Source organism: Tyto alba, unplaced genomic scaffold (assembly GCF_018691265.1).
Source record: "Tyto alba isolate M040663 unplaced genomic scaffold, T.alba_DEE_v4.0 Super-Scaffold_20, whole genome shotgun sequence".
Taxonomy (NCBI): Eukaryota; Metazoa; Chordata; class Aves; order Strigiformes; family Tytonidae; genus Tyto; species Tyto alba.
In genome coordinates, this window is record NW_024881283.1 from 7,688,144 (window position 1) to 7,713,557 (window position 25,414).

Consider the following 25,414-nt stretch of genomic DNA (forward strand, 5'->3'; position numbering starts at 1 on the left):
AGGATTCAACTGTGTATTAATTTGCAGAGCTTCGTGGATAATCTCTAAGGAGTTTGTGTGAATCACAATTAATGCATTACCCTTACATTTGCCTATTCTCTCAAAGGCGTACATGATCTGGGATTTCTTTAATAGACCAGTTTGCAATATCAGCTTTCACTTGTGGGTTTTTTTTTTTTTTTAACCAACAGTTTTACCTGATGGCAAGTCTGGACACAAAGGCAGCTAAAGGGGAGCTTTTCCAAAAGCTGGGGGTTTGAAAGTGGAAGCCAGATGCTTAGGGCAGGTCGATTCAGCGCTGAAGCAGCTACTATTATAGGACAAGGACAACAGGGGATTGTTCCCAGAAAGCTGTTAAATCCACAGCAAATTACACGAGTGTTACAGCAGTAGTGCAGTGGAAATACAGTGATTTTTGTTTCTTAAGGTGATTTCGCTTGGTCAGCATAAACCCTGGATTTTGCTGACAGAAGTCAGAATGGATTGTGGGGGCCTCCCAGGCTGTGCCAACAGAAGGCAAATTTTTCTGGTAAAACAGCACACTTTGAATTTTTCAGATTGAGCAATGCTAGTGAGCAGTAATTCTCCTGCCAATAACAGTAATTCTACTAATCTAGAATTGCTTATAGAAGTATTGTTTATTCTGCTTCAGTGAAGCAAAGTGAACTTCATTGTTTTGAAATTCTGTAAATTGAAAGTGAACAAAATTTGCTAGAAATAGGTCTGGTTGGTAATGTTAAAAAATACAGTAAAATGGGGCTTATCTTTTCTAAAGATCTTGATTTTGATACAGTGGAACATTCTTAGCTGTCTAGAGACAGGAACAGGAGGCCAACTCCTTTACATTTTCAGAAAAAAAATAAATTGGCACCTGCCGTCCCTTCTGAATTATTATAGCCATCATTCCTGCCACAAAAAATAAGTTAGAGAACTAGGACAAGTGAAATATTAACAATAAGATTTAGAAACTTCAAAAACAGCTGTCTTAATATTTAGTCTGGAATTCAAACTGTGCTCCAGTTCATACCAAAAAAAAAAAAAAAATTGCAAAGTAATTGAATTTAGTTTCTGCACAAAAATACCAGTCAGTAAAAATGACCTGTTCAAGAGATGCATTCACATCATGGAAAAAATATATCAACTTATCACTCCAGCCCCTCATCACTTTACTCTGAGAATCGTTCAGCTTTGTTTTGGCGCTTCATTATTTAAGGATGTAACTACTGGTGACATGTGACAGTATTGGGAAGACCAGCAACCGAACCAACTGCTGCAGGACAAAAAGCTTTAAAGCTGGAGGCTCTCTGTGGTCAAGTTAGTTAGACAACAACAACTCCTTTCTCTACAGCTCCAAAAAAGGAGTCAAAAACACCCTATTAACAGTTTTACTAAGGTCTACAAACCGGGTGGAGCCCTGTAATGGCCACAGTAGCTGCGAGCTGACCGCTGGCAGCGTCTCAATCCAAGACCCAAAGTACAATAAATCCAGAGGATGATGTTACCGCTGTTTCCACTTCACACTCTGGCCAGCCATTCAAGTGAGCGGCTCCATAAAATTTAAGATGGATGTATCAAAAAGTGGAGACGTTTCTCAGAGCCTCATGTACTTCTATTTAAAACAGGGTTTAACTCCTCAACTTCTTCCTAATCCTTCCTATCTGGCCTGTCAGCCAGTGTTTCAGGGCTGCTTTGATACACGCACTTGAGACAATCAGTCGCTGAATGTCTGACAATGCCGCTGTGTGTTCGAACTCAGTGGGCTGTGAATATCCTTGGGAATTTCTTTGTTGCAGTACTGTACACCCACAGTCATCACACTTGCAAAACAACATCCATTTTGGTTACTTGCTAGAAAAAAAATAAATCTAAAAATAGTCCAAGCCTAGTCTGCCTTAGAGAACAAAGCATTTCAGGATGTGGGTTGTACATAGTAACTGTGTAAAGCCTTGCTGGCTTCATACTGCCTTTCCACGCTTACTTTTTCAATTAAAGAACTTCTCAGATTTTGTCTAAGACAAAACATTATAATGCACCTCCAGTAATGAACCTAAAGCAGTTCTTGGTGTGAGAGTGAGAACCCTTAGACATTGAGTTCATTTGGAAATGGATAGGTTACCAAGTTTATAGAAATATTTTAAAAATACTTGAAAATAAAAAGTAACTATTTTATCTCAAACCATACATATGTGGCATTAGAAACACGAAAGATGAGTAAAGATAAATACAATTTTGATACTTCCTGTACTATCCATCATGTATATAATAGACTACAAACCTATTTCACATAAATCATAACAAACCCAGGTTCAACCTGAGTTGTAGCTTGCATGTCCAAATTTTTCTGCCAGTTTATCATCAGTCATTGCCAAACAGAAAAACTCAAGACTCTCTGAGTAAGCAAAAGCTCCACAAAGTACAAATGTGCATCTTTTCTTCCAAGGAATGGGCTTGGTTTTTCCGGACTCTCCATACCCAGAGCCCTGTACAAAGGCTCCCTGCGTTTCTGATGATTTGTATGCCTCCACCGGTTGATTTCAGTCATACAAAGAGTGTCCAGCCCTTATTTTTCCTCCCAAAGAGAGAAAGCGGAATCAATGACAATCTATTCCAAATGCAGCATCGCTTTGCTGAGGAGTCTCAGGTCCATGTAAATAAGGATTCCACCTCTCTTCTCTCGCAGAGAGGACGAGCGTTCCCAGTTATCTGTTCTGCATGTGGATATCCACAGGTATGAAGGTCACTGTAGGATGCTGAGACAGGCTGTTGCTGTTCTGCCCTAAAGCAGGCGGCATTGCTGTTTTGGTGCTTTTGGGTTCCAGCTCCCGCTTCACTCTCATGCGTCTGTAAAGGTAGAAATGAAATTGTCACCAGAGCTGGCACGTGTTGTGCTCCCTCCCATGATAAGCATTGGGAAGGTTCCCAGGGAAGCAGGTTACATTGAACAACTACTTAAAAGTCAATGCAAGCCGGGATTTCATCCCAAAGATACTAAATGGCAAGTCGGTGCTTCTAGAAATCAAGCTCCTCTCTGGCAGCCTTGATGTACACATCAGACCTTTTCTGTATCAACAGGCATCCCTAAAAAGAGCTTCCATCATACATCCTCTGTCAAGAACCTTCCTCTGCTTCCCAGCAGTTCAATCACAGAACACCGACAGTGGCTTCAATCGAGCACAATATAGTTCAGATTCTCCTGGAAATTTTCAGCAACAAATACCGAAATGGTCTGTCAGGTGAGAGCACACCTAACACTGATTCTGGTTCATCTTGTCTGGCCTTCGTAAAATACAGAACTTGGCCACATACCTGTTATATGTTTTCAATATGAGCAGAACCACTGTAAAAATAATGATCACTCCTACTACGATGGCAGCAACTATTGCTCCAGAACCTAGCAGGGAAGAAGAAAGGGAAAAAAAAGTCGTATTTACAAAGTTGTCATTGTACTGTTTGAAGTTTGCTAAGTTCAAGGTCCACTTAAAAAAAAAAAAAAAAAAAAAAAGCCACTGCCCCACTACTTTTCTTACTTTGATAGAGACTTTGTTCTTGAGACTTTGTGGTCACATTTACTGAGAACTGAGTATTATTGATCAGTGGTGCAGCGGTCGTCATCTTGATTTGACTGCAGAAGAAAAAAAGAAGAGTGAGTTCATAAAATACTAACCAAAATTTGACAGTGATAATTAGGCAACTATCTGTTAAAGCCTACTAAGTGTAGGCTCACTGAACTGGGGTTCATAATATTTTCTTAGTGGTAAAAACCTAGCCCTGCTGAAGTCAATGGAAATTTTGCTACGATCTAGTCTTGAGCAATTTGCCTTAAAACACACGTGGCTCAGTATTAATAGGATAAAATACAATATAAACACAATAATGCATTGTTGCCTTCATGTTACTGCTGTTATACAAGTTTTAGATAAATACATATTTTTAATGCTTTAGGATTTTAGATTATTATTTCAGGTTGAGATTCAGATCACTGAGCAAATAAGTGTGAAGAATTCTGTACCCAATATTCAGTAATATATCTTTAAGGAAGGAAAAAATAAACTCAGCATAAAAAGGTGTAAAAACTCCTTTACATAATAGAATTTAAAGTAGCTTCATTCATCTAACATGAAGAAGAAAAAACATTTTACCACCTAACTTGAAGCTCTAAAAGTTACATGACAAACAACAGCTATCCCGTGACAGAAAAGATTGCAATGTGACTACAACAGAAAGCTGACGTGAGTTCAGACCCACCCTCGCTCACGCCAGTGACTTCTCAGGTCTGTTAGTGGACGAGGACAGGCCTCCAAGTGGATAGCTGAAAATATGCCTGCTCCTGCACTTTGGTAGCGTAAAATTGTAGATCTGGAAAGAGCAGCCTGTATATTTACTGATTTTATAAGCGTTTTCCAACTGTTTTCTAAATGTGACTAGTAACCTTAGCCATTAAAAGATTCCTTCAGCCCGAGAAGGGTGTGAGTACCACTTCAAACAGACCTCTGAAACCATTTCAGCTCCCAGCTTCAGAGAGCTAATACTTTCAAACTATCTGTTGAAAATTAAATTATTCTTCAACACCTGATACCGGAATTGAATTTCCCATTTCAGATGCTGCCCACTGCCACCAGGCAGGACTCTGCCCTACTCTGTTACTGGGATATCGTGCATCTGTGGTACATCCTTAGTAGCTTTCATTTTACAGAGCACAAGATACACAATAGCCAGAAAATTACTGAGTGGATACAAATCAGTAAGTAATAAAAAGAACTGGAAATCTGAACAGCAGCCTCCCTTCCCCCTTACTGAGGCTTCCTAAAGGTTTCTGCAAAGTAGCATCCATCAAATGAAACACATGTAATGTCAGGGTGCAGATTTGGGAGGCAAGGAGGACCCAGCTTGGGTGCTCCTGCCAGGCAGGGTGCTGTTTCGGGGCGGAAGGCCAGTAGCTGAGTCAAGGCACGATCTGTACTTGGGAGGCTCCACTAATGGGTATATGAGGAATGAGAGAGATCAGTAACCACAGGGATGGGAAACGCTCACTGTCTCACTGGGGATGAAGGATCAGAACTGCAAAGTTGATTCATCAAATACTTTGTTCCCCTTAAGCTAAAAAGGTTGAGGGGTTTTTTCTTTAAAAAAAGAAAACCAAAAATAACTGTCTCGAATCTGTAACTGGGTCATTCTCCTCTGACTGAATGATTCCTTTGTTTAGCCAAGGCCAAGTTAATTCAGCAACATGATCATCAACTGTAGTCATAGATCTTTCCACGCTGAAAGAAATATTTTGTGTTTAAAGTTTGCCCAGCTTTACTGTATAGCACAACGAAAAGATTTACACATGCCTTGGAGGAACCTGGGAGAGGCACCGAATCTCGGGTGACAGCGTTGTCCCCACCTGCCTGAAACCGCGTTGATGAAGGTTGTACCATCGACAAGCAGAGGCTGAAGAGATTCTCCATCACACTGCAGGCTGGGAGATGCTGAGCAAGTATTTTGGCTATGGACATAATTCAGAAAAAGCCACCTCTGACTGGTACCTTGTTGCTCCTGATTTAGGACAGCACAAATTCCAGATTTACAGAAGCGTTTTTCTCCTCCTCTGGCTACTAAAACAAAATTCTCAAATAAAGAAGGCTGACTATTTCAATATTAAGCCATGTAATAGTCATATTTACTAACCTCCATCTGGTTCAAACCACCTTGGTAATAGTGAGCTGTTTGTGCATGAGTCACCTCTAACTGAAGAATTTTTATTGTCAGTGAAACCACCTGTTTATGAAAAGGATTCATTTATCTGACAGGGTGTAACAATCTAAGATACAACCTGAAAACCCTCTTGTTCTGCATTGTGTAGCAACAGAAGAGGTCTGAGATCTGTCTCAGGCCAGGGTGGGAGGTGCCAGTCCTTATTTCTGCTGCTTTGAGTCCCAGTTCCATTCCTCCCCTGTGAATCTGCAGCTGTGCTGCCAGGACTCAAGGACCCAGCAAAGCCCAGTGAAATCCATGGGAACCTACTGGTTCCAGGGTATTGCAGGCTGGGATCCTAACTGTTTAGAAAAACATTTCAAAAATCAAGAGTGCTCAATAAAAGCAATATAGCAGGGGAGAAGAAATGGACTTTGATACAGCAATCACAGGACATTCTTTCTTTATGACACACAGCACGCACTTCCCCCTGTGCATACACACCTGCCTGGGGTTTTGAGAGCCACTAATTCACCCATCGGTCTTGAGCCTGGGGGTGGGGGCACACACTGCTGGTTATTTTTGCATCCCTGTATTAGAGAGCTGGAAATGTTTCCATAAAGTTAAGCTTTGGGCACGTTTCCACTTAAAACACCTCTGCAGATACCGCGTGTAGGTTGTTTTGGCGAGCGGTAGCAATGCCCCCATTTATCCAGCCTTCCTGCCTCCCCCGTCCCCGTCGAATCGCAAGCAGAATGGCCGTGCTCATTTACGACGTGATGGGGATCAGAGCTCGTCTGTCAAGCGGCTCCCGCGGCACCTGGCAATTGCAGGAGAGGGGTGACAGGGAACAGAGGGGTTGGTTTGAGTTTTTTCCAGCAGAGCTGGACTTCGAGAGCCAACTCCCTGCCCGGGAAGGCAGGTGGTGGTTAGGAAGGCACACAAAGTCAGCGCTTTGCCACCTAGAAAAAGGTGGGCTTTGCATCAAGCTGCGTTGAAGGCTTTAAAATAGACATAAAATCATCTATTGTTTCTCCAGCAGTAATATATACTAGTTGTGACCCAGAAGCTCAATTAGAGAATTAATTCGTCCTTTCAACTGCACTGCTGCACGTATAGTATTTTCCTCTTATATTATGGCCAAACACAGGCTGAAAAACAGGTGATTTTTCCCTACTTACCCAGGTCTAAGGAATCAGCTCTGCTGCTCTGGGACTTGATTCCCTTCCCAAAAATGTCAACAGGGCAAGGTCTTAAATCACAAAACCCACTAAGGAATGGGACAGCAAAATCCAGCACTGGTTTGCCTATTCCTGGTTTTCTTTCTCAGTATACTGGCCAGGACAGCTGCCAGGAAAGGAAATATTCTCTAGAATATTTAGAAATAGACTGGAAATTGCACTATTCTTTTCCCTCTGGTCCTCTTGCAGATGTAAATGAGCATGTCAGGACCATCTTACACTATCAAAAGGCCACTGAGAGCTAACTTACATGAACACTACCAGGGTGCTGGAGCAGTGTCAGGAGAGGCAAATTATCAGAGGTATAAATCGTTAATTCCAATAAACAAATACCAGTATGTCATCGAAGAAGCCCAAGAAGCAGTCAGATCCTATTAAACAAGGGGGGGAAGGACTTTCTGCCACGAGTGGTAGATGTCCCAACAGTCAATTGAATCTCAGATTTGTTCTCTTGCAAGAATTCCACACCACAGACCCATCACCATCCTTCATCCTGCAAAAGAAGAGGCTGAGGAGCCAGCCACCATCCACATCCACCCTCCTACCGCTCCAAAGGAGCTTTGTGCTAAGGCACCTCTGAGGCTCAGCAAAAAGCAATTCAGCTCAGCTCACACATCAAACTGAACAGCAAACTCACTCCCACCCAAGGGAGAAGTTAATGCTTCTAAGTAAATCCGGAGTTTTTCTCCCTTCCTAAAAGTAACTGAGATTCAGAGCAAGGACCTGGCTTGAGAGCAATCCCCAGAGGAAGCAGATGGGTGCTTCAGCTCTGCTCCTGCCTCCACCCGAGCAGCCTGACCTTCCTTATCTTTGCAGCAAGCTTCACCTTGTCTAAATGCAGTGAACACCGAGTGGTTTGAACCTGTGTGTTTCATTGTTCCCTGCTGTTTTCCAGCAGTGGGGGAATCAATTGAGCATTCATGGCACAGCACGGAAAGGAAACAGGCTGATATTTAAGAGTCACAAACTCAGCTTCAGCTCCCCGTAGCCTGGCAAACCATCCATCTTCGATCCAAACCGCCTCGCAGCAGTGCAGCCACGTGCTCCCGCGCTCACCTTCCAGCAGCATCATGAGCCATGAAAACCAAGAACATCACCGGGGGGTTAAGGCAAACTCTAATTTCAGAAAGTAATTCAGAAAGTAAAAAACACAGTATGTTTCAGTGAGACCTGAATGTGCCTGGATTTACCTTGTGAGGCTGGAAAGAGAGAGGGAGGAGGGAAAAAAAAAACCTTGTTCAAACTGGCTAGTGGGAGCAAAGGCATAAACGTGGCCTCAGGCAAACAACCCTGCTCTGTATGGAACCTGTGTATTAGTACGTGTCCTGATGGCAGACCAGCACCTTTATATAAGCATTTGTCTCAGGTTCTGACATGAGCTCTCCAAGTTTAGCTGTTGTTAAAACACATTAAAAGCATTTCATTTCCTTGCCAAGACAGAGAAAGTTAACAAAACTTCAGGCAACTCTACAGTGCAGTAGCAGCACCAAGAAAAATACCCCAGTAATTCTACCTGCGTGGCTTATATCTTGAGAAGCTAAAAACCCTCAGCTCACACAGATGACAAGAACTGAGGAAGTGAAGACAGGTCCCCAGAAAGGAATGGCCTCGTTTCAAAAGCTGAGCCTGGAAATATGAACCAGCTCAGACTTTGTCATTGACTTGCCCGGGAGCAATGTCTAAACCAGACTGTGAACTGCAGATTTCCCAATTCTAATTTTTTGCCTTAAAACGCTGGGCCACACACATTTCTCCTCTCCCTCTGTGTGAATGCACTTATTCATGGGAACTACAGTAACTCCACCATGTTGAGCGAAGTGCATTCACACCATAAAAACACCCTAGATCCTTCAGGGTAGGACTGCGTATGCAGACAAGCCAGGATATGGAAGCAAAACAAGCCAGAGGTATTTTCCCACTGGTAACAGGCCAGGATCTAAGGCACGCTTGGATTAGAAGACTTGCTTAGACACTTGTGAAATATGTCAGAACCAGGATTTGAACTTAAAATGGAAAAAAAAAAACCATGACACCATGCCACTGTTGAAGTTTCTGCAGCTCAAAGCTTGCACTGCCCAAACGTAACCTCCAGTCACGTTACAGAACTAATCAGTGGGGTCTGTCAGATGCCTGTTGTTGAATATTTTATTTTTTAAACACCCTAACTCCCCCTCTCTTTCACTAACAAATATCATATATGTCATCTAGAGCTTCCCACTAGGCCTGTCCCGTTGTCTGGGATTTCCCGTCCTGCATCCCAGCACACTTCACTACTTGTCCAAGTTTCCAGTCAGACCACTGGAAGTCGGGATGCATAAAATCCCCTCCATCCAGAAATGCTAAACAAAACTGAATTTTAAACGAATACATCCATCCAAAAGAAAATGGTCTGTTTAATGTGCTGTGATTATATAGGAAGGCTCTTTAAAAGGCATTTACAATCAATCATTTGGCTCAATGGTTGCATTTCCAGAAGATGGAGTTACTTCATTATTTAGATCTGAGGTGATTAATTTAAGAGGAAATGGAATAACATTTTAAAACAAAGATGCCATTTACATGCAATGCACAGATGATTTATCAGATATCAAGAGAGACTTGAGAGCAATTTTGCAGCTTATTCCTGAAAGCAGCTTATTCCTGAAAGGAATGATAGAGGTTTTCTTTTGTTGGCAGCTTTTTCAAATTATTATTAAAAGGTTCTTATTCTACGTTTTTAACTTATGACTGTACACACACAAGATGCTAAATTAACCAACTACAAGTGGTGTAATCAAGAGCTGGCAAATAAGAAGTCTCACGGGATCCACCTTATTATAACAAAGAGGGAAAAGTACAATACACTGCTTGGGCTTTTTTTTTGGAGACAGGATTCCTTACTTTCCAACAACACAGAACCGTGTCTCCAGACTTAAAGCAAAATAATGCACAGGCTGAGCACACCAATTTCCCGGCTCGTGAGGTGGACTCCAAGGCTCAGGCAGTGTCAGTGGTATCTCTTGGTTTGCCCCTGCTATCAGGAAAGCCTTTTCTAACAGCGCACCACGACACACCAGGGATTTGTACCTCCTTTGGGGCCAGAGCTAGCTCACAGTTCTCTGCATGCTGTCAAGACCACCGTACATCATTTTTTTTTTCCTCAGATGTGCTCTTCCACCAGAAGGCTTTTTCCGAGCAGATATTGAGGGTTTTCTATCCCTTGGTATCTGGGCATCCTCCGTTTCAGTCATTGCTGCACAGTTTCAATAGCTCAGAGTGTGGCTGCGCACCCGGACATCTGGGATGTCCCCTGTGCTGGAAGTCCCATGCTTTCTGGAAGGGATCGGATGAACTTCTGTGTTACATTTTACAGCAAACTGGTATAGATGTACCGCCGCATCCCAGAAATGCAGAGGCAGCTCGCATGCACGCAATTCAGCCAGGAAAATCAACATGAGGGACAGGAGGGACAGCCACTTCATAACACAGAACAAAGCCTGAGGCTGATTCCCAGCTCACCTGGACTCAGCAGGAGCTGGAAGCCCCTTCTGTGCACAGAGATATCAACAGAACCATATATCTGAGCAGCAGCTCCCACCAGTGCCTGGCAGCATAATTAACCTCTGATTTGGGAATGAAAAATGCAGGCTGGTGGATTACAAGCCTTACCACAGCAACGGGCGAAGAACATCCACTCATACTCATGCACTTAAAACACAGTGACTCTTGCAGCAGGTGCAAAGCATCCCAGGAGCCTAAAGCCCACGGGGGCTCCCCAAACTCAGCACAGTCCACGCTCTTTGCTTGCAATAAGGTGTCTCTGCCCACTGGTGAGGTCCCACACACCACGTGTGTTCCTGGGAGCACTCAGGTGGGGGGCGCAGGAGGGAAGGATGTGGAATTAGCAGTTAAATATTACCCAGAAAAAAAAATATTCAGAAAGAAGAAAAATGCCTTCAGGCACCTGTATGAATCTCAAGGCAGGAATGACTCTTGCGGGAGGGTGAATTAGACTCAAGGTGACAAACTTCAGAAACCATCAATGTGTGCACTCAAATGGAAAACAAGAAAATTAATCTGAGCTGAACCCTCGGTTAGAGCCTGGCAGTGGTCAGTGGTGTTGTGTCACACACCCCTCAAACCACACTACCCAACAATTTGTCTCTGCTGTTCAAGGAAGTCCCAGGAAGGTGCATGTTGGTGGCAAATTCAGTGGATCTGGACAAACAGACCACAAAAAAGCAGCTTGCCCTTGAGGATGGTCTGCTTCTGTTCTTGCAGCGGAAAGTCAACCCTGCTTTGTGCACGTCATGCTTTATAGAAGACCCTGTTACTGCAGGACACATTGCAGTTCTTCAGCAATATCTTTGGAAAAATCCCTACAGCTTCTCAGATTCTTAGAGTTTTGTTTTGTTTTGTTTTTAAAAAACAAAACAAAACAAACAAACAAAAAACCCCAAACAAAAAAAAAAAAAAAAAAACCCACAACAAAAAACCCCAACGTTGTAGATTCAGCAGTGTTTTTGCAGAAATGATCACCAGGCTCTGTACCGTGCTGGATCTGCCATTTACTGAAAAGCTGGAGCAGTTCAGGAGATTACACTGTTGTAGAAATCCTCTCTCACCTGGACTTTCCATCAGGGCAGCTGCTTTACTCCAGGCACAACCCAGAAATGCTCCAAAGCAGGGGATTAACCCTTTTATTTAAAAAGTCAGAAACAGGCATCTGCCTGAAAGTCCAATACTAAATGGAAGATCCCAAATAGTTCCCAATTAGAAAGGAAGAAAGAAAAAACCCAAGGAATTGTGGCATGGAAAAGGAATCCCAGCACAGAAGAGACCAGCTTCATTTAGGGCCAAAGTTTTCAATAAATGCAGCTTTGAATAGCGTATATAACTACAGTCAATTAGAGCAAGAAAATGTCCCACCACTTCCAGATCAATCCCCCTGATTTCTGGGATCTCGCTCAGACTGGGTTGGTCTGAATCTGTGTTCCTGCTCTGCAGTGCAAGGCGTGCTCTCTGCATGCTCCCTGTAGCTCCAGAGCTATAGGTGTCTGCTCGGTATCTGTAGCCAGGCTTGGCACTCGGTCCCAGGGTGACCGGGCAGAACAGGAACACTCAGGAGGCCCTTATGCATCCACCAGGAATCTGGAGAACCCAGAGACAAGAGGGAATGGCAGGCGAGAGGAGCTGGAGTGGGGTTTGGAAATCCTGGGAACAAGCTGAACAGTGCAGCCACTGTACCCGGCGGGTGCTGAGCCAGGCAGCACCTTTTTGCACACTCAGCCACTCTTTTACAGGAAACAAGGCAGCAGAGGCAGATTTCAACACACTTTTTAAAACAGGGCAAGGGGCGGTGATGTGCTGCTTTGCTGAGTAGATCGAGTCTGACACAGCCTCCTCTGAGCCAGAGACTGAGAGCAGGACAGTCAGGCAGTTCATCAACATGCTGAATTACCTTCCCTCTGACAGAGACATTAAAAAAGCCCAGAGTGAAGGCTAGCAGGAAGGAAGAAATGTGTTCACACATTCTCACAGAGCAGTTCAGAGTTCCGCCCCCCCCCCCAAGAGGGGCTCAGAGCTCAGCATCCCACCACCAGCCCTGGCAGTGCCCTGCCTGCAGTGGGAAGCAAGTCCCCCCTCCCGGGGACCCAGCTCCCCCAGCCACGTTGCCTGGTTGTCTTTTACTTGCCACTGCAAAGCACTGCAGGACAGATGTCACACAGCCCAGCTCTCATGGGCAATTCAAAGAAGAGGAACTCAATGTCCCATTTTGTGTTACTGGAAAAGGACTGATAGAAACCACAAAACCAATGTCAAAGCATCGTATCCAGCTGGAGAACAGCATGAAATTAATTAACATCAGTAGCACAGGGCAGATCTGGGCTCCTGCTGTGGCATGCAGATCTCGAATCAGATCCAATTCCAAAGTTTCCCAGAGTTCAGGGAGTTTTTCTATCTCGTCTGGCCAGCTCACATCACTTCCCTGTAAAGGGGTGGCCAAGTTACATGTGTGCAGCAAAGCAGCTTTCTGTGGTGGTTCTGACAATGAAGAACAAGAGTAATTTTTTTAGACATCGGAATGTTTTTGTATAAGCATATTGTATACACCCAGGTATCAGTGACCTCTCATAAAGAGCACAGCCCAAAGAGAAGAGGGGAACCCCAGAAAAAACGTCTCGTGCTTTGCCTAGACATATGGGAAACTTGCCTTATGAAACAAAGAACTGCTAAAGTACTGTCAGCCGCTGTGAGGAGGAAAAAGGGGTTACCTGGAGCAATTAAGACTCATAAGGACAATAACAACCAAAAAAGGAGACACATGAGCCAAATACATTGAAAACTGTAGCCTGTCCTCCATCTTCCTTCCCAGCCAAGCCAAACCATGGCTGGAGTCCAGTATCATTTGTGAATGATTTGCCCAAACCAGGACTGGCTTCCTAGACTAGAAAACCACTTCTCCCAGTTCCCACACCATCACACTGCTCCCTGGCCATTTCCCTCTGTTGCCCACGTTGCCTGTGGGCAAGTCACTTATCCAATGGCACATAGATGCCAGCAACAAATCCAAGGAGGAAGGCAATCCCAAAGGTGTCTTCAGGCACTCCTCGCTATGTCCAGCAGAGCCAGAGGGATGGCAACAGCTACTTCTGGATTTACCTTACACTGAGATTCCCATGGGACAGAGCAAACACCCGTGACTCACACTGTGATGGGCAGCAGGCTGGCATGAGTTCACACCCTGAGCTGCCTTTCATGTCAGAGAATGGCTCACCACATTTATCAGCTCCTGTTTGCTGGCAGCCAGGTGTTTGTTTTTTCTTTTCTAAAGACGTATACATTTGCTGGGTTAAGAGTTTTGAGGCTTCCATTACAGACTAATAAGTAATTAGGAAACTTTGTCTTTCCAATTAATTATTTAGGTTTCTACTCTGCCCCAGCAGAAGCACAAAATAGCACGCAAGGCCACGGTACTTTGGGTCGGCACAGCAGATGATGGGCAGCCCAAGTCCCCCAGTGCTGCTGGGATGATCCGTGGGCTCGTTTCCCCTCCTCAGCCCGAGCACTGCAAATCTCACCAAAAAGCACCTTCTCAGCCAGCCCACAGCCGAGTGGTTAAGTGCTGATGTTACGTGGGGTGAATCTGGGTGTGTGCTGGGTCTAAGGGGCTGCCTCCATCCAAATGGGAGGATGCGATAACGGCAGAGCCCTTTTCCTCTGCCCACTCGCCCAGCTTGGCACTTGAGGCAACTGCCCCATCTACCTCGTAGCTGAGCAGGGGGATCCCTGACTGGGACCTGGCCTGGAGCGAGGAAGCACAGTGACTCCAGAGCCCCTGGAATTAGGTTTTAACTTTGCTGCTCCACGGAGGTGGTTGTGAAAAACATTAAGCTATGTATGCCGGTGGGAAACTGGATGACTCAGACGTCCCAGCAGCTTTTTTTCTTGCCTTCCTCCTCTGTGATCTCCATTCATGCCTCATATCATCTCTCCCTCCAAGAGGCTTAACGAACACTATAGGTTCTGGCTGCATTTCCTGATTTCTGTGACTCTCAATAAAAGCAGCACAGTCATCCCCACCACTTTTTTTTTCTTCTCCCACATGCCCAACAATAGGCCAGGTCAAGGCTCACTCGCCGGCCCCCGACCAAACCCCCTCCCAACACAGCCGCTCTTCAGCGACGCTGATCCCAGCCTGGCGCAAGGGCATGAGAACCCGGCACGTGAGACACCTCCGTGGGGAGCAGGGGCTGCTTTGGGCAGACGCCAGCACCCCGCAGGGTCTTCAGCACTGATGGATTTACCCTGCGAGCACGGTAGCTGCTGATCCAAGACCACTGCAGGCGCTCGGCATATCACTGACAGGCATCTCCAGCTCCTTTGTGCACTAAATCCTGACTGATTCACTGTTTATTGCCATAAGTAAGAAGAGGAATTTAGTGTAAGTAATAAAAGGCACGCTTTCAGTTGCAGCAGACAGATAGGAGCAGGGCTGGACAGGAAACTTTCATGAATTACAGCCAACAAGGGAGCCAAGTCTGCTGCCAGTTGTGGATTGGAGTTTTAGGACTGTTGTCCCCTGCCTGCAGCTCAGCATGTGCTCCCCAGCTACTGGACTGGACCTTCTGCAATTGAAGCTGTTCATCTACCAGAAAAATGCAAATCTCAACGCTGTTGTAAGATCCTCTACAAGTTTCATATCCTTCTTTTTTTTCTGTATTGAAATATATAGGGAGAATACCGTATGCGATGTAGAAATGCAACTCCTTTCACTTTGCAAAAAGCAGGATGAAAGCAGTTGCAAGACTTCTTCAAGTACTGCATATGCAAACTTGTTGAATCAGTGAGGCACATCCCCTCTTCCAAGAACACGGAGTAGACAAACACATAGGCAGTGCAATACTTTATACTTATACCCTGTTCCTTCTGTGTCTAAACCTGGCACCCACAGCCCTGTCCACACAGCAAGACAATGTTTCTTATGGGGCCACGAAGTCACTGATTACTGCATTGCCTTTGTCTTCTGGTGCCTAATCACTAAATCAAACCCTCCCGCCCAACCACTTCATCCAGCACAATGTATCACATTAGTGAAATTTGTTTACAAAATACTATGCTTCCTTTAGCAAGGACTTCCTGGGGCATTAAGCACATTAATTACCATGAAAAACCAGAAATCACAGTTTAAACCTGTCAGCAACTTCAGCATGTTCCCAAATAATGAAAGCAGTACAGTTTTGTTCTGCGCTGGAGACGCTCAGTGAACTGTAACACAGTGCTCCAAGCTTTCTAGTTCTTTTCATGTTAAATATTAGTCTGCCAGCCCTTTCTAGCATGCCGCTCAGCAGATTTAAAAAAAAAAAAACAAAAAACAAAAAACAAAAAAAAAAAAAACAAAAAAAAAAAAAAACAAAAAAAAAAAACCAAAAGAAAAGTAACAAAACCTTATTTATAGTGCTGGGGTTAAATAAGTCAGAACAAGAGATTCAGCGTATCCACAGTGATGAAAGGACACTGCTAGTGAGAGAATAATCATTCAACAGACGCGCAAACTTCTCTCGGGGGAGGAAACAACTTGCCAGATCAGTTCCAGTCCCTGTACCTTAAAGGTTTCCAATTAATGAAACAACTGCTAAAGCAGCAGTTTAGCAGAAAATCGTACGAGGACATCTGCTCTGTATTTCCTTCTGGTTTAGAGTTACTGATAAAAGAGTTCTGCTGCACGTAGAGGCATTTACTATGGTATACACAAACCCGGAGTAACCCCACTGAAACGACCGTTTACAGCCCTTTCCCCGGCAGCAGAAAGTAACTTCGAGCTTTAGAGGAGCAAAATTACATTTATACCTGTTCAAAACACAGATGCATACCCCAACCCTCCGGAAGCTTTTACCCGCCCGGTACTCACGGGAGGATGCTGCAGGCTTCAGGAGCTCAGCCCCGGGCCCGGCTTTCCCGCAGAGGAGAGGCGGACCCCGCTCCTCGCTCCTCCCGGAGCTGCCGCCGTCCCGGTCCCGGTCCCCGGTCCCCGGTCCCGCCCCCGCGGGGCTCCGCGCTCCGGCCCCAGCCCGGCCGGGGGACCCCAGCGCTGCCGCTGCTGCCCCGGGGAGCCCGGGGGGTGCCGGTCCCGGCGGGGAGCCCGGGGGGTGCCGGTCCCGGCGGGGAGCCCGGGGGGTGCCGGTCCCGGCGGGGAGCCCGGGGGGTGCCGGTCCCGGCGGGGAGCCCGGGGGGTGCCGGTCCCGGCGGGGAGCCCGGGGGGTGCCGGTCCCGGCGGGGAGCCCGGGGGGTGCCGGTCCCGGCGGGGAGCCCGGGGGGTGCCGGTCCCGGCGGGGAGCCCGGGGGGTGCCGGTCCCGGCGGGGAGCCCGGGGGGTGCCGGTCCCGGCGGGGAGCCCGGGGGGTGCCGGTCCCGGCGGGGAGCCCGGGGGGTGCCGGTCCCGGCGGGGAGCCCGGGGGGTGCCGGTCCCGGCGGGGAGCCCGGGGGGTGCCGGTCCCGGCGGGGAGCCCGGGGGGTGCCGGTCCCGGCGGGGAGCCCGGGGGGTGCCGGTCCCGGCGGGGAGCCCGGGGGGTGCCGGTCCCGGCGGGGAGCCCGGGGGGTGCCGGTCCCGGCGGGGAGCCCGGGGGGTGCCGGTCCCGGCGGGGAGCCCGGCCCAGCCCGGCAGATGCAGGTGGTTCCCCCGGGGCCGCCCAGCCCGGCCCCCGGCGCCGCCTCCCCGGGCCGGGGAAGGTGGGGGGGGCGGGCAGAACCCCGCTTGCAGCCCGCAGCCCCGGAGGGGGCTGGAGGGAAGGGGAGAAGGGGTTTGCCAGCAGAAAAGGCTCGGGCAGATCTAAGCTAAAATGGAGCAGCTGAAGAAACAAACCGTGGTGCCCCAGCGCAGCCCGGCTCGGCGATCGCAGGCGGGAAACCACGGACCGGGACGAGTGGCCGATGCGTCCCGAAAAACCCGAGGGCAACCCTTCTGGAAAGAGTGGTGCACCTCCTGCTCGTGGTACTGCGAGGTTTCGGTTCCCCATTGCTGAGGGGTTTCGTGGGGACGGACGGGACCTGCTCAGGCTCTGCCGGGCTCCCACGGAGAACCCCCAACGCTGTGAGAAACAGCCCAAATTCGGCGGCATTTCAACACCCAGTGGTCTTCCAGAGAAAACTCCCAAACACATCCATCCCAAAGACAGAACAAGTGGTTCTGTCTACTCCCTAGTAGAATCAAAAGGATCAAACTGGAAAGGAAGCGTTGTCTTTAACCTGTACTTAGTTGGCTTTATTCTGCATTTCCCACCAATGAGTGGGGAAGAAGTGGTGAGTGACCACAGTCCCTGTCTGCATTTTTCACGTGGAAATCACACTTCTAAAACGGAACTGCTGCTGCCTGGGGCCTGATGCTCCCACCAGAAACAAGGAAACCACATTAAACGTCTGCAGCCCTTGGTCTGGGCTCAATTAATGGTTTACAACTATTGAGCTGCCATGCAGAAGACATTTTGCCCCATCCTGCACCTCAGCTTCCCCATCTGCAGCTAGAACTACCACCACCAATCTCTAAGATAAAGCAACCTGAAACATATGGCTGAAACCTGCCCATTACAAAACCCTGCCTCCGTACGGGAAGGCAGAAACAGGGCCTTCCTAACAGCCCATGAACATTTGCAGCAGATTTCTTGGGAAATCTCCTGGCTACCCAGCTTCCATCGATGACTGACTTCACTAGAGTGAAGGTTTGACTGTAAATTGATCTACAAATGATTGCTTTTTTGATTATTTAAACCTGTGCATCCTTAGACCAGACCCTGTCTGAACTGGCATAGGTTGTGCAGTGGGATAATGACTTCCTAACTTCTTTTGAGGACTTTTACAAGCCACAGTTAATCAGCTACCACTGGGTTGTGTAACAAGATGGGTTTATCTGAATGTTTCCCAATGCATTCATCAGAAGGGATTTCAGCATGCTGCTGGGTTGTAACACAGCACTCCAGCAAAACTTCTGCTCCTGCCTGTCTCTGCTGTGTCATGTGGACAACAAAGTCCAGGGTGGGGGTCTGGGCTGGCATCCTTGACCTGCAGTCGTGCTTGAGTTTGAAACTGGTAGGAGACAACCAGTGATGTGAGCACAGATCCAAGATTTTCTACAGTGTTTACAGATTCTCTCTGGGGACAGCTCTAGGAAAGCTGAGGCTCCTGGCAAGGTGAGTTTCAAATGCTTGGTTCATGCCAGCTGGAGCGAGAGGAGGATTGCTGCAGGTCCCACACACACCTCCGTGGACGAAGCTGGGCAATGACAGCAGGCAGCTTCTCATCAAACATCCCCCTCCTGCAGCCTCCCCTGGGGCACGCTCCGACAGCTGCTCTCAGCCACATCCCTCCACAGCAGCATCTCCTGCAGCTCCACAGGACTGAGCTTCCTCCAGCACAACCCTGAACCTCACCTTTCTCACCCTCCAAACACAGGTGCCATTCACTTCCAGTAGCCCGGAGGACAAAACTTGTGCCAACTGGTCTGAACGCACGAGCGTCTGCAGCCACGGAGCCCGGGTGTCGCGGCCCCTGCAGAGCCCCAGCATGGCACATTTCTGAGCATTTCACTGATAAGGCATTGCTAAAGCAAACAAGGTCATTAATGAATCACTGGTGGACAGAGGCAGGGCTTGGAGAACGAGCATTGGTTTGTTATTGCTGGGTCTGCCAGAGGGAAAGATGAAAAGAAAGATTTAGAGGGCAAAAGATTTTGTCTCACACTTGAAATATTTTCAAAGCTGGAGAACCTACTCCTGACAGAAGCTGGCAAGCAGGTACCTTCCTTGTCTGCCTTTAAATTAAGCCTTCAAAGGGAGGACGAGAACTTCTCCAGCTCACAGCTGGGGTTAGATAAGCAAACAGAAGAGAGAAATCAGGAGCTGGCTCCAAAAATCAAGAGCTCATTTAAAAATCACAACATTTGGCATAACTATCAATATTCACAGGGTTATTTCTTTCTAGTGTTTAAATCACAGTTTTTCCTCTGCAGACATGAAGGTAAGAAAAAAAAGCTTAAAAAAAAAGTAAGATTCTTACACAATCTTAAAGGTGCTGCTTTAGCAAAAGCACTAACCACTGCGACTCACAAAAAGACAGCAACCTCAAGTCACCACCCCAGGCTTGGGATTAAATATTAGGTGCTTCCTTACCTTGCAACTCTCAGCTTTTCCTGTGTGAGAAATACTCCATTTTGAGTCACTCACAAGGCAATGGTGGAGTAACCCTGACAGATCCCATGGGAGCAAAGGGGTCATGACGCAGCATTCCAAAGCAACCACCACCACAGCAGGGAGCACAAGATGGGAGATGGCTCATACCCGGCTGGAGCCAGGCAGCTTTCCTGCCAGGACACTCTCTGCCCGCCAAGACCCAGTTATAAAAGCATTTATAGTTTCCCTCACTTATGTACAGCAACTCAGTTAGGCAAAGAAACACGATACCTGACGCTACATCTCACTGCAAATGTACAAAATCCCCTTATCTTGCTCGGGCTTGGGGCTGTGCTTTCGGCCCAGACAAGGAGCGTTAGTAACTTGATGCAGCACTTGGCATTACACACTCTTTTTCAGTACAAAATAACACACCGAAAATGGGAGATACCATTAATTCCACTCAATTCACCAAGTATTTTTGCACTCGGTGAAATAAAAGATGGAAATTGAAACTATCTCATCACAGGGATGCTCTGAACATTGGGTTCACACGTACTACCAGAACGTGACAGACCAGAACCAGGCAGGCTTTTGGGTCTCTGCAGTTCTGGCTTCATAACGTCTTTGGTTCCTTGTTGCTCTGAACCGGGAGCCAGAGCAGAACATCACACCCATAAATGTGTCTGTTTTCCCTGATCTGCTTATTCAAGCTGGCTGGAGGAGGCAGAGAAAGGGGAGCAAACACATCCACCAGATCCGACAGCCCACTTGATCTAGCTCTGGAGGAATACAAATACTCATCAGGTACACAGGTTTCACATGTAAAGCACTTTGGGAGCCACTGATAAAGATGTCATATACAAATCTAAACTTGCGTTCGTAAACCTAAACTTGCCTTTGGTGTCAGTCACCTCAGTGCTTGCACCAAAGAAAGCAACAGCCACACGCTCCATTTTATAAATTGGTGCTCAAGTCCAAGTGAAGATAGTAAAGAACAAAAAATAGCACATACTATTGCAGTAAACAGATACTTATCTCCTAAAGAAACATGTGTTTTCCCAACACAAGCCTTGCTTCAGTTCGGTGTTCACGATGGACTGGTTTCTACACTGAACCCCACAGAACAAAACCACAGAGGCTTTCTCACCAGAGTGTAAGAATTAAGAATTTCAGGATCCAATTATTTAGCAAACTTTATTTTTCTATACCTACAAAGACCCACATTAGTCACTTCCAGCTAAATCCTTTTGCCTCAATCACACTAAAACCCTGTGCAGATATCACACCTCCTTAAAAGCACAGATTGAAATCTCAGTAAGGATTACTCACCATTTGTCTTTTCAAGGGAATAATTTTAGTTTGATTGGTTTCTTTACAAGTACTGCCTCATTCTGCATAAACAAGAAAGAACATGAAGCTCTCTTCTGGGAACAGGGATGGTATTCCAGCTGCATACTTTCCCTGGGTTGTATCTCTGTGGAGTAGAAGGGGCTTCTTTCAACAGTGCGCACTCATAACATGGAAGGGGTACGAAAAGTTACATTTAAGTTAATTATTATTAATAATAATAATCCTAACTCAATTTAAATCAGACAAGCAAGGAGACACCAGCCACGATGACTGTCAGGCAGCCCACATTAATGTGGAAAGAGGAAGAAGTTCTGTATTTTCACCAAACTCCTTACCTGTTGTTTTTCTGAATTGTTATAAAAACCGAAGTAGTACATTGTAAATTGTTCTCCAGATCCCCTGTTCCTTCTTCCAGGACGAAACCAGAGCAAATCTCCTACATCTGGATCTGGTGCAAGGCACAACTGGATCCCAGACAAAACTAAGCACTGGAGTCTGCACTGCTTGGCAGATCCCCAGCCTTGCACAAACTCTGCTTGGCAAGGTAAGGCTCAGTGCCATCTCTTTGCAATAAAAACTTTCAGAGCATTTATGAGCTTATAGAAATACACACAGCTTGGCACACCCTTACAAAGCTGCCAGGCCTCAGCAGCTGGGTTTACCCAGAAGCATGGGCTCCTACCTACTCTTGCTCCTCTGGGACTTTTGGTCTGCCTTGATAAAGCTGAGATTCAATTCACAAGGTAAGTTTTGGAAAGGGACTGAAATTTTGAAGATATCCACACACACTTAGGTCCCCTTGTCTTGAGAGTCAACTATTCCCAGGGCAGCCTGTTGGCCATGTCTGCATTCCTTCAAGGGGGCTTTGTGGCCTTTGTTGCCACCACCAAGAAGAAAGTGAGGTCACCTTCAGCAGCCTGGTAAAATTACGAAGCTGCACGATGTGCATTCAGGAGTTTCTTCCCAACAAGGTCCAGAGCCTGGATGTCTCTACATCCTTACTGGAAGACCAGCTAATGCTTGCATAAGCATGATGCTAGTACTAAGCACTGCTAGGCTGATCACTGACACTGGGTCATAGGAGCACATTTTGAAGGTTCAATGGTTGCAAAAGTTTTGCTTTCACTGCATACAATATTTTATATTAGCTCAGTCAAAGCTTGATACAATAGCATTTGTGGGAGAATCTGGGATTGTTTACCAGCACTGGGCTTCAGGCCTCTTTTTCATTTTCTTTGCTCTGTTTGATCTGTTATTGATACTTCCATAGATGGAAAGAAGGACTCACAGTTTAGACAGAAAAGGAGAAAGCTCAGAGACCGTGCGTAGCTCGGCTTCTGTGCTTATGGAACTGGCGTAACATTTTGCAGCACAAAAGCTTCTCGATCTTACTGTTCTGGAGATCAAAGTAGTTTTTCATGGAAGTAAACACAAAGAGGGTATTTAGCATAACTTTTGCTCAGCTGAGCTGTTGGCCACCTCTGACATCAGAGTCATCATGACAATACAACAATTGCATTTAAGTGCGATGGGGTGTCAAACACAGAAGGGATGAAATGAGCCAGTGAGCGATTCCGAGCACCAGCACTGTAATAGATTCATGGCTGACACCGTACTCTGCGTGGCAAACACCACAAACTTGACAGTGACCGCAGGACAAATGCAAATGCACAGAAAGTAACAACTCTTTCCACCTACACAGGCTAGAGAAGAATCTCCCTAAAGCAGGAGGAGGTCTGGAGAAACTCCAACTCCGTCCAGGGCCAGCACCCTCATTAATGCAGAGCACTCTCTCTCTGGTGAGGAGAAAACATAGGAGGCAGTGCGATTCCCTTCAAATATTGGGGAAAAATAGTACCAAGCCTGCAGGACCATTAGCTGCAGCAGAAGACAGATGATGCTCCTTCCTTACAAAAATCCAAAGCAGAGTTTGAAGCAGAATTCAGATCTCCCGATTCTCACTGCTTTGTTCTAAACAAGTATGTTTCCTTTGTGGCAGGTATCCAAGGAAGGACAATTACATCCTCTCCTTTCAAGTAAAACACCCTGAGTTTCTGTATAAAAAATCATCTATATTAGGAAATAAACATACAGGATCCCACTGGAATGAAATGACACACAGCAAAACAAACTAGAAGCAGCCCAGTGTAATTGCTTCCAGGCATCACAATGTGCTAAGTACCCTTTCAACTATAAAAAACCCCACCTTAATAAATCAAGTACCATCTCCACTACAATGCTTGAGAAGGGCTGTGAACATCTACAATGAAACCAAGTAAAAGCTCAATAAAAGCAACTCTAAAAAGTGTATTCTCTAAAAGCTTATGTGGCACAAGAGAGGGAGGGTGGGACTTTCCCAAGTGCTTGCTTGGTAAGAAGTCCCTCACCAGATCCTAAATTTATAGCCCTGGTACTATTAGCTGTAGCCATACACAAGGTTTATACATTGTATGTATCAAGCTCTGCTTTCTACCTCAATTATTTGGTTTATAGGTCATCAGCCACCAATCCTGTTAGCAGTGTTAGTGGAGAACCAAACGAGCTATCGGGATGCTCAGAGCAATCCTAATGAAGTCAGTGAATGCCAAAGGCCGTAACTCTTAATTAGAAACTACAGGCCCACGCTGCAGCCTTACAAAAAGCATAAGGAAGTGACATAACCTCATAATGTGTTAAGTCTCACTGAATTTATACATCCAGCTTACACTTCCAAGTAGGTTTTGTACTCGTCCTGGATCATAAGGCCAGTTCACAGCACCACAGATTAAATTTGCAGTTTGCCTGCAATTAGAAGGGTAGAGAGCAGAGCGAATATACTGGAACTGTCTTATTAAGAAAAAAAAGAGAACAAACATATTACTACGGATATCATAACCAGCTAGAAATTCATTAAGTCTAGAACTGTATTATGAAATCAAGACCTCACCACTGTACACTTACCCACAGTTACAAAAAATAAAAAAAATTACAAAACATACCTGCAAGGGATGGAACTGAACTGCAGAGCTGAAGTGGCTTGCCACAGCATAAGAGCACATCTAAGCCTGGTTGGCCTCCCTAATCCCTGTTGCTGCACCGTGTAATTCAAACAGGAACACGGTCATTGGCTATAGAGTCAGCAAGGATACAGAGTTTGTTATTTTTATATTTTACGTAACACAGCAACACAACAGATTGCCGTAAGTATCCTTCCCACTGCCTCACCCTAGTACTGCTGACATCTGGGTTTCCGCTGATACTATAGTTGGAATACGTTTGCTTCACCAAGGAAATCAAACATTCCCTTCTACAAGCTTGAACATGCCAACATGTTAAAATGCAAGGGACCTTGTTCAGAAGAGGATTTTAACACATTAGTTAATATTTAAAGCACTGGGTGTTTTCCAGTGTGACTTAGCACGAATGCAACTTAAAGATAAAATACATAAACAACAACCAAAGCACAAGATACCACCTGACTCCCCATTAAGGTGGATCCCACGATCCTGACACGTCTCTAGCCCTGATCTCCAGGGGAAGGGCACGGAGACATTCCAACAGACATCATGCAAGCCTTCCTCGAGCTGTACGGCTGATGGTAGGAGACAACCCCCAAGTCACGCTCACTCAGATTTCAGCTCGGTCAATAGCTACAGGAGAAAAAGTGTTTCACCTTGCTCAGAACACAGGTAAACAGCTGCTTAAGCACACAGCCCTCCCTTCCCACTGACCTCAGCCTCACCCTCCAGCTCCGTCTCTCCGCACCTCGGGCTGCCCTTCACGTCTGCAGAACGGAGTGGTCCCGGAGCGGTGTACTGCAGGTGCCGTGCAAGCCCACACAGGAACAAAGACTCACAGATCCAGCCAGGTGTGCGCCTCCTGTTTGGTTTAGTAAAGGAAATATTTCTGCATTTTTCTCCAAGGGAATGAGGTTTGACTGTGGTCTCTTTCCACATTAAAAGCACACTGAGCCATGAACTCCTCCTGGCAAGTGTTACAGATTAAGCAGAGCAAGTAAACAGAACCCGGTAAGTGTAAAATTCATAAGACAATCTTCTATTCTGGGCTAAAAAAAAAATAAAAAAATCAGTAATCCAAAACCAGGCAAAAATAGAAATATAATCTTTCAGGGAATAAATTAAGCAAGAGACATTTTATGCATGAGGTCTTTCAGGGGGGAAGGATTTCAGTAACAAAGTAGAAATAAAATGAGAAGCAGTAATCACAGGATTGCAAAAATAGGGCCCATTCTTAGTTATTATAAAAACAAAGTAACCCCCAGCAACAACTTCTCCAGAATACACAAGCAGACTGGCCAAAGAAGAGACCATACATTTTTTCAGCTGCTTCTCTAGAAGAATGCTTGAAAGGAATTTGGGATATTTATTTATACAAAGTGCAAGCTCAGAAAGGGCCGAGTTGGTGTCTCTGTGCAAGCCTACTTCTGAAACCAGCACTTCGGTTAATAGCTGATCAGTGATTAAGAGAAACAGGTTCTAATGGTCATTACTGAATCATCACACAG

The 25,414-nt window shown here is 46.0% G+C and overlaps 1 protein-coding gene across 4 annotated transcripts; it reads right to left on the bottom strand.

The window, feature by feature from the left end:
• On the bottom strand, positions 1-24,639 carry LOC104355432 (non-compact myelin associated protein). 4 transcript variants are annotated; one of them, XM_033003333.2, is made up of 4 exons: positions 24,621-24,639; positions 3,528-3,622; positions 3,307-3,391; positions 1-2,841 (listed from the first exon to the last, which is right to left on the bottom strand). In XM_033003333.2, exons 2-4 carry the CDS (start codon positions 3,610-3,612, stop codon positions 2,700-2,702), a joined length of 312 nt encoding a protein of 103 aa, XP_032859224.1. In that variant the 5' UTR covers positions 3,613-3,622; positions 24,621-24,639; the 3' UTR covers positions 1-2,699. The 4 variants fall into 4 exon arrangements, with proteins under 4 accessions (XP_032859224.1, XP_032859225.1, XP_042649877.1 ...); XM_033003334.2 differs by lacking the exon at positions 24,621-24,639 and adding an exon at positions 19,558-19,576; XM_042793943.1 differs by lacking the exon at positions 24,621-24,639 and adding an exon at positions 17,259-17,335.
• Positions 24,640-25,414: the final 775 nt, after the last annotated feature.